The 9,802-nt window shown below is 45.2% G+C and overlaps 1 protein-coding gene across 1 annotated transcript; it reads right to left on the bottom strand.

The window, feature by feature from the left end:
- Window positions 1-3,104: 3,104 nt before the first annotated feature.
- Window positions 3,105-9,537, bottom strand: LOC119459698 (chymotrypsin-elastase inhibitor ixodidin). The gene is made up of 2 exons (XM_037721348.2): window positions 9,266-9,537; window positions 3,105-3,433 (listed from the first exon to the last, which is right to left on the bottom strand). The coding sequence occupies exons 1-2, from the start codon at window positions 9,399-9,401 to the stop codon at window positions 3,237-3,239; spliced, it is 333 nt and encodes a 110-aa protein (XP_037577276.1). The 5' UTR covers window positions 9,402-9,537; the 3' UTR covers window positions 3,105-3,236.
- Between the last annotated feature and the right edge of the window lie 265 nt (window positions 9,538-9,802).

Genomic DNA, 9,802 nt, shown 5'->3' with positions numbered 1-9,802 from the left:
ATAGGTTTCTCAAGGAGGGCAGTTTTAGTGAACACCTTTGGCTAATATCCTTCATGTAAATAACAGCCGTTTACATTTCGAACGACGTCATTGGAGTACGAGGAGACCAAATAAGGACATTCTATCGAAATTTCAGCTTGAATGACAAGATCATTAGATGATGATGAGATGATGTACGATAATTCCCGCATTGTTGTGAAATGTTTAGGATTATTTTGCATGTATTTTATTATCTTCTGCAGGCATTGCTTCTTGTGAATAAATTTACTTGAAATATAATTGGTTTTCAGTGAATTATAGCTTGTCTCGAGGCCTATGGTATCCGCCAAACGCTAATGGTGGTCGAAAGCTTAGTCTATAAAGGGACAGAAATCCAGCTTTGCTTCTTTCCGCCGTACTTCCGAGTTGTGCTCTGCACCCGAAAACCCGCTGCAACCGGATGCCAATATTTCTTTCCACTAGCAGTATTGGGACAGGCACGGTATTCCACTGCGCACTTTAGTTTTGGTGCGCATTAGGTAAATCACTCTTGGAAAAATATTTTTTTTTGCCAACAACTATAGAAGTTTTATTTGTGGCCAGAGGCTTCTTCCCTGGGCTGACAAGCGCATACCATGCGACGAGAGCAGAAACGGGCGTAAAATTCAGACGTTGTCGCCTGATAAAGGTTGTGAAAGGATTTAGGGCCCCAGCCTTTACCTTAGAATTATTTGTTTCCGTATTTTGTTGTTGTAAAGTCGACTCTTTAATAACTGTGGGGACATAGTGAGCACCATACTGAAATGATATTGAAACTATTTTAAAGGAAGTATGGTCATGATAGCCACGTTTCTGACAGTAACAAAAGAGTGAACTTCGACTTTATATCTTGGAACTGTCAGCAACAAGCATGTGCTAGACAACTGTGCGCAAGAATAAAGCTTACCGACCCGTATCCTCCTCGAGTGCACAAAATATGATTCAGCACGAAGGGTATTGCAAGCAGATTTGTTGCTTTTAGACAGAAGCTCTCTCACTCTAAAAAAATCACAGCATATCCACGGGGTGAATGATGATGAGTGGGCGACGCTCCGGAGGGAATCATCGGATCTCCCGCTTAAGGGGACGCTAGCACAAACGCGTTAGAAACGTGCAGTACTCTCTAGTAAGGGGGAGCGGCCACAGCGTCTTACGCAGCCATTTACACATGCCGGAACGTGCACCGCGTTTGCCGACGCCATCACATGACTGCTGAGAGAGTATACCCCCCGTATTCATAAACGCTCCTCGACTTGAACTTGACTTGCCACCGCTTTGGGCAGCGCGTTCGAAACGCGTTGAAGGTAAGGCGGAGAGGCCAGCAGCGTCTTACACCAGCTTCTTACACGGGCCGTAACGCGCTAGCACAAACGCGTTAGAAACGCGCTAGAAACGCGGCCTTTCGTTAATGTTGGGTATTTATTGCCATCGTGGTGCGTGTGTTCATGTCCGCTTCGTGGCGTAGTGGGCTAACGCCGCGCCCTCGGAAGCGAGGGGTCCATGGTTCGATTCCGCGCTACGGACACAACTTCGGAATTTTTTTAACACGAAAGTGTTTTATGCCGGGGTCCACCAAGACTTCACTGACGTATTTCCGTCACGGAAATACGTCAGCTTACAATGTACACGAACATAATACAAAGAAAGAAAGCAGAAGAAAAAGTTCCACAAACATGCAAAATTTGGAAATCGAACCCACGACCTCTCGGTCCGCGACGATAGATCGCCGAGCGTTTAACCCATTGCGCCACAAACGCATTTGCAGAGAGCTACACAGACGCGCCTTATATATCTAACACTCCTCCGTGTACCCGCGCTCTTGCTCGGGGCGGTGCCGCCGCCTACGAGCAGAAAAGAGAAGTACTGCATTATGACACTAACGCGCACCGACAGTGAACGCTTCGGTGGTCTCAGCACTACGACGCCTCGATGCCAGCATTCGAAGGGACGCTGGCATCAAGAAGCACTACCAACGCCACCTAGGTGGCGTTCACCGTACTCAGCACAGCGGAGCGTGGCCTCCGCAATTAGCTCTGAAAATGTTTCTGAAGTTGATCGCGGAGGCTGCAATTACGACGCGCTGTACGCGCTGATTTGACTCGGTGACGATTCCGTTACGTGCTTTGTCTTGCGCGTTGTATTAGTGTGTCAGTTACGTGCTTCGTCTTTCGCGTTGTGCTAGCGTGTGCAGCGTAGTGCAGCTTCCATATGCACGACGGTTGCTCATGGTCATCGACGTTGGTAGTCGTGATGGAGGAGACGTGCCACCAGGCGTCAGCGTGGGTGCATCAACGCCTAAGGGCGCTTTAGCCACAAAACACCAATAAACATTATATATCAATGTGCAATAAACATTACACTACTTCTGTGAAGACACGTTTCACTTTCGTGTTCTATACCGATTCCTATATAAGAGGGATCAACCACATTTTTTCTCATTTTTCTCAGACTGGTTACACACTACTACTACGACGACGGGGACGGAACGGGTGCCGCTATAAGGATCTTCGCCCCTAAAAAAGATACTTCGACCATCGTCACCAGCCGGCCTTCAGAAGAAGAGCACTTCTTGCTTTGAAAAGAAACTGATTTTGGAAGATCCAAACATTTTGGTGAAATAATAAATTTCAGTTTATCCTAATAAGCTAAATGACTGATATAATTGTTATTGTGAGTTCAAAATTGATTTATGTGACAATCGTGTATTTTACGGTATGTGTAATTATCTTCTATTCTGTGTTTTGGTCGTTCAAAATATTTGACTTTGCCCATGTGTGCTGAACTCATGCACAAAACTTTGTAATTCATGTACTTTTTGACTGTATTGTATATATACATCTGGTTTTATACTGAATGCCATATTTTGTGATATCATGCACTGTTTTTGCGAATATTTGTTGTTTTTATTTTTTTGCTTAGTGACAAGGAGTAGCTAGCGCCGCCATGAAGGCACCAACCGCCCCTATTATTCATTTGAGTAAAAAATAAAAACATGAACATTTCAGCTAATGTATCGGCGTTATTAGCATAATGTCTACGTTTCTTCAGCAAAGATGATAGCTCTGGAAATAACATATTTTTATTGCTCTTGAAGCTAAATATCTCCCCTGTGCATGATGCTAAGGAAAAATACGAGCTGTTTAAGCATCCCGATAACTTGTGACGGCTCTCAGCGTGCCTGCAGTATACCGTAGGTGCACGTCATTGTAGAGCTTTCTTTAGGACTTCCGGCACTCGGTAGCTGTGGCGCATGTATCGTTCTTGTGCCTGTAGAAGCCCTTCCGACAAAAGCAACCGGTCACGCAGTCCTTATTGCAAGTCGGCTTCTTTGGCTGGGTTCCGAGCAGCTGACGGCAGCTCTCTTCGCCACAGTTGCTGCTCTCGCACTCCTTGTGTATTTCTCTTCCTTCGCATACTGGAAGTAAAAAAAAGACAAAAAAAGGTGAACGTTTCAGCAACGCGGAACTTTATAAAATTCTCGAGAGCCTAGAATCCCAGTGTGCCGCGGCGTGTCAATCACTGCTACGAGTTTCTCTGCAACCGATAAGAACTACCAAATCATTCCGGAAGGTCAGCTCACGCTATATAACTACGGTCCTTCGTTTCCGGGATTTATCTCTTTCTCTCTCTCTCTCTCTATATATATATATATATATATATATATATTGTAAAGAAATCAGCCAGACACAGAGACAGCACCCGTTCCTGGGCCGGCTGTTCTCTGCTTCGTCCTCCTCTTTTCCTCGTTCGCCCCCTAGCGCCCGAGCCCAAGTGTATCTCTTCATATTCATTACGATATATATATATATTTAAATGCAGGGTTAAAAATCGGATGGTGTCTTGAAGGGGGAAAACAGGGGAGAAATTGGGTGTTTTGTTGCCTGGAAGCTCAAAGTTCCGCATTTGTCTGGCAACTCTTACAAATTATTAGCACAAGCAATGGTCATCATTTTGAACACAAATGTGGTATTTAAACAAGCGATATCACTCACAGCTACATGTAATGGCAAGGAAAGCGGTTCACAAATCATACAATGAACTCACCTGTACAAATATTCGTCATGTGTTATTATAGTGCATATAAAAAGAACCACAATAACAAAAACAACAAATTGAGACTTGTTTGTGAAAGTATACTTTGTTATCTGCACTTCTTTAAAAGAGGGGAAAAAGTACAAAAAGCTGTGATGATGGGCGTGTTTCGCAGGAGGGGCGATGATTTTCCTTATCACACAAGCCCTTGTTAACGCGCATTATCATATGCATTGGGAGTATTTCTGTGTCCATCGCAGGCGGGACCTGTCGGGCCTTTCGTCCTTGTCTGTTGTCTACTTGCTTTCCTGGTTCCTAAATAAATAGACTACCAGCTAGATGAAACTGCCACCCTTTGAACATAATGTCGTTTGGTAAAGAGCCTCTCAACATCACAGCTACAGTTTGCAACGCAAAACAATGTCAGCGCTGGGTTAATTCGCCTCCTAGCACATTACCGCCATTCACATGTATGTGACATGCGAGAAATTTCATGAAATGCGTTTTTGTAGCACTCACGTAAACACGGCTACTAAAAAACAAGCTTCCATTCACTCAATACAGACAGGCAATGAATATACTATATTTTTATGAATGCCGATTTGAGCATCATTGTTAAGCGAAAACGAGGCATATACCATATTCGTATTATTATATTACTAATAATATGAAATATAGCTTAACGACCTGCTCACAAAAAGTGGGCAGCATTATTATTTTTGTAATAACTGCACTTATATTATCCTTTACAATAGGTCAAACTTCGGGGGAAAATCGGGTTTAACCCGGTTTTCATAAATTTTATTCGGGGTGCAAAAATCGAGCATTACCGGGTTTTACCCGAAAACGAAGGACCCTATATATAATAACTTGGCGCATAATTTTCCTCGAGTTACATATGCTAAAATCCATACCGCGTTCAGGTTAATCCTGCTTGCCGAAAGTCGTAGTATAGGACGTTCATACGAATGTCAGATACCACACCTGAGCTTATTACTGTTATCTCTGGAGTACCTTGAAATAGTATGTTTCAAGAGCGATTACAGTTAAATGAACTGTTCTGCCCGGCGTTCTATCTGCTTTAGCAGACGCCTGCGCACATAAACATGTCCCGTCGTTTCGGCAACATAGCACTTCGGTAAATGCAATCTAACCGTCATAAATGAATACATGAGGTCTGACTAGTAACCGTGTCTACGACGGCATTTAGCTACAAAGGTGAGATTGCGGAGCCTGGAACATTAGTTGGCCTCTCTAATAGGGAGCTTTAGTACAGCGGAAAACAGCAAACGCAAGGATTTAGCGTTAGCGTTACGTGCTGCAAATTGCGCATGCGCAGAACGTAAACTTAGCCAATACCCTTACGTAAGTAAGCTATTTCGGGAACATAGTGTTCAACGCTGACGCGCGCAAGGGATTCCATACGTAGGGCAAGATGGCGGCGCCTGTTGAAGCGAGAGCCGTCCACTTCGGATCTATCGAGCCGCAGTGTTGCCAGGTCCGACGAGGCGGCGTAGCCAAAAGCTAGAGAAGTTGTAGCCCAAATGTAGCCAAACAGAAAAAAAGTGCAAAATATTTCGTAGCCAAATATAGCCATTTTTATTTGCAATTTCATTTGTGCATACATTTTCACACTCTACTACAGCACAACCGTAGTTGAGTGTGGACAACATTTTTGCACAACCCGTCGTAACAAAATGTCCGTGCCGCCGTGACGGTTCGGCCCTTTACATCAACAACAGCAACATCATGTTTGCACAGAACACTTTTTGGTTGTCCCCGGAAGTTTTTAAGTTGCAGCGGATCGCTGCAGAGGGCGAAATCAGGGCTTTTATTTTGTGACAGATAGTACCAAGTTATTATTTTTAGCTATTTACAGTAATATTACCTACGAATTCTGTTTTTAGCTGTCATGAACACAAAATAATGTTCCGCATCATCGATCTCTCACGTTATCTCCGCCTACAGCGTAGAAGTTCAGCTGTCCAGCGATCTGCGACGGCGACGTGCTCACAGCTTCTTTTTTGATGGGCTAAAACAAGTCTTTCGCGCTATGATATCTCGCGTTATTTCTCTCATTGTCTTATGTTGTTTTCTCATTTTCCTGTTTTTGTGTTTCAATTAGCTTGGCCCGGATAAGCTGGGACACACACTACCTATTTAGTGTCAATTTACATCAACCTGGCAACCATATTAGGTCTCTAGCACGCCAAGACCATGCGTTTAGAAAAGGGACAGGCAACAGATGCCACTCACTGCCTGAATCGGTGTAAGTGGAGCTTTAAAAGATTACTGCGCAAACCGGCACACTAGTGTAAGAAGCGCGCAGTCGTTTTCGGCGACGAGCACGTCCCGAACTAACTCACTCGAAATGGTAAAAGCCGCGACGGCGCACAAAGAGCAATGGTAAACAACAAATTGATAACTGTGGTATCGCTGTAAATACCGGTTACTGCCAAAAAGCAAACCATGAATCAATCTTCATTACACATGTTAGTTGAGAGAAAGCAATAACCACCATCACTTCTAGCTTACGAACTTCACGCATTACCACGAATCGAGCCCAGTTTTGCGCTAGGTTGGAGCCGTCGCTTCGATGGGCGCCGTCATGTTGGTTGACGAAAGCTTTTGGGGCAGCTTTTGGGGCTCCCGTAAATTGATGAAATAACGTGCCCGATGCAAAACCCAAACAGTTTCCGTCTTGCGCACGCGCAGTGGCTTCGACGCTATTTCTTTGGGGCCCCAACACGTTTGAGGCCCCTATTCTAAAACTCGAATAATTGCTGGGGTTTTACGTGCCAAAACCACAATAGGATTGGGAGGCATGATGCAGTGGGGGACTCCGGATTAATTTTGGCCACCTCGGCTTCTTTAACGCACATCGAAGTACACGGGTGTTCCTGCCTTCCGCCTTGATCGAAATGTGGCCGCCATGGCCAGGAATCAAACCCGCGTCCTCGAGCCAGCAACACGACACCTCACAAGCTAAGTTAACACAGTGGGTGAAGTTCATGTGACGTGGTGCACTGATGTCATCGAGGCAAACATGTTCCGATATTAGCAGATTGAGTATCTGCATCAATGACGTTACGGGTAAACCATCTAGAAGTAAAAGCTCCAGAACACATCTTTCGCTCGGGGTCTTGCTCCCATTCTTTTTTATATGTTCTCGCATACATGACCCACTTCCCCATGTTCGGATTCTTCTCTCTGAGGAGGATCCGATCTTACGTCCAACCTATCGTAATGAATCGCGAATCTAAGCACGAAGAAAAATTCATCTAGCAGGAAAAGTAAAATGGCAATAAAGCTTAGCGCCTGAAACGTGGAGTAGGTCGACAGCTGTGCCCAGCGCGATACTTCATACGGAAGACATGGCCATGAACACACTGGAGCGCGTCATCCACCCGTGCTTCCCTTCTTTCATGTCGGCGCCACGATCGCCCGACGGCCCCGACCCTATGTTCATTGCTCTCCCTTCCTGAGCATAGCCATGTTAGTACAGTGTACTGCGAAAAACCCACTACTCCCAGGTTGACCCCAATGCCCGGGGATCGGGTGCATAACGGTCGAGCAGGGTGTAAGTTTAATTGCATGAAAGATCAAAGCCACCGGCTCAGACAACGGCGCAGAGAGGGAAGGAAAGGACGGGGGGTCATTTCGCGCACGCACACACGCACAGCCATGTGGCCGGCTCAGCCAGCTAAAACACAACGTTCGAGATTTGCTTCTACCCGATCAGAGGCACCTCTGGAGCGTGGATTAGGGCGCCACTTATAGCCCAAACACAGCCAAGTCGCACATTTTCAATAGGCCAAATATAGCCACATAGCCAACTCGTCCAAGTTGACGCCAAAAAATTATTCCCGTAGCCCAATTTGGTTATATATACCCAAACCTGGCAACACTGTCGAGCCGTCAGCCTGCACTGCTTGGCTCGATTCGTTATCCACTAATCCTCGTGTTTGCTTTATATTTGTGTGATGATGCTTCGACAGTGGCGTACAGGTGACAAATGGGCGTTGTTTTCGATATGCGTTCTCGATTAGCGGCGGGGTAGGCTTAACGAGAGGGTTTGCTCCTGGTTTGCTGTATCCGCCTGAAGATGGCGCCCAAGTGTATTTGCGTTAGCGTTAGCATTTTGCTCCGTTCCGCTCTTCTAAAACACTACCTTGTACCGCGCAGTGTAGCCTTTCTTTGCGTTAGCGTTGCGTCGCACGCTAACACTAACTTAAGCGTTTTCGGCTATACTAAAGCTCCCTAATAACAGCGAAGCAACCAAGCCGGTATAAATTCAGCGTCATTTGCCTGAGCGAGCGATGAAAAATAAATTCAAACAAGTAAAGCGCAGTTAGGAATGCACTCACGGTCTACACCTATAAAGTGCCCACTTACTTGCAGATATAGTGGGAAAAATGTATACATAAAAACGTCGATTGAATTACACATTTGGTAGTAGCGCTCGTTGTGTTTTTTTTTTCGTATGTATTTGTAGTTTTTTGCGCTATATCTGGAAGTGACTATGTTAGGTCAACTATCCCAACAGACGGTCCTTCCGATATGAAGTGCCCTATTCTTTCATTTTGTATTTTGGTTGCAGCGTGGAAGGGGCTTTACAAACAAACAAAGACAAGCACTGACTAACAATCAACACTCGTGTTTTCGTCCCCGTTTACGCTCTAAACTAAATAAAGTCTAAACACGTCGACTAGGTGTCCACAGCGCTAGTTTTATTTGGAGCGTTTATATTCTCTTATGCATGTGAGGCTGGTAATTTTATTACACTAGTAGAACTTTTTGTTTTAGGGGCATCGTTGTGAAGTAAAATGCGAAGGTGCGTGACCATGACGATAAGTTGTTGTCAGTAGAAGCCACTTTTGTCAAAGCTTTCGTCTACATTGAAGCTATCGTTCGCGGAAATTCCGTTAGCCAATGTAATATATATACCAAGTCACTTATGCTACTTCTTTTCAGCGTCAAGTGCATGTATTGCGTACACACCAATAATCCAGGGCACTTAGGTCCTGCCGCCGCAGAATGTCTTTCTCTTCGCATACATGCATGTGCAGTTACCATTCAAACACGTCTGATACCCGACGAGAATTTCCTGTTTTCCAATAGTTTAGGCTCTAACATTATCGATTTCGGGGAATTATTCGAAATCACACACATTGTATAGCAATGATCTGACAGGCGAGCTACGTTGTGCGCTTACGTAGGAGAACTCTCTCTTCCACTTTCACTGCGTCGCGCGAGGAAATTTGAACGTTGACGCTTGTTGGCCACGCATGGCACCTTGACACCGCCAGGAGCACCAGGATAGCTGCGGCTGAAAGCTGGGCGAGGCTCATCTTTTGATGCGCGCCAGTGAAGCCTTGTCTGAAAGCGGTGCCGGTACTTCGAGAAGTGCGTGTATACGAATAGGTCGTCCTGCTGTCCTTCGCTTCAGTCGTATGTGGCCACTGCCGGTTAGCGAACTACTTCAGGGTTGCCGGCTTTTCTCGCGTTTTTCTTTCTTGTTCTTTTTTTTTCATTTCATTTTAATTTATTTTTGTTTACTTTTTGCTGACAGCACCTAAGAAATGGATATGTTCGAATGGCCATTCCGTCACTTGTAACTCGCAAAAAAGCCTTGCGATGTTGTCACTCCAGGGAGAACAATGGAGCGCGAACCTTGGACCAGAAGGATTCCTTCTGGCACTCATTTCTAGCGAGAGCTGTTCATTTTGGCAGGTGAAATGTGGACGCCACA

Source organism: Dermacentor silvarum, chromosome 7 (assembly GCF_013339745.2).
Source record: "Dermacentor silvarum isolate Dsil-2018 chromosome 7, BIME_Dsil_1.4, whole genome shotgun sequence".
NCBI classification, from domain to species: Eukaryota; Metazoa; Arthropoda; class Arachnida; order Ixodida; family Ixodidae; genus Dermacentor; species Dermacentor silvarum.
The sequence above is the reverse complement of the archived record's forward strand: the minus strand, read 5'-3'. Positions and strand labels throughout refer to the sequence as shown.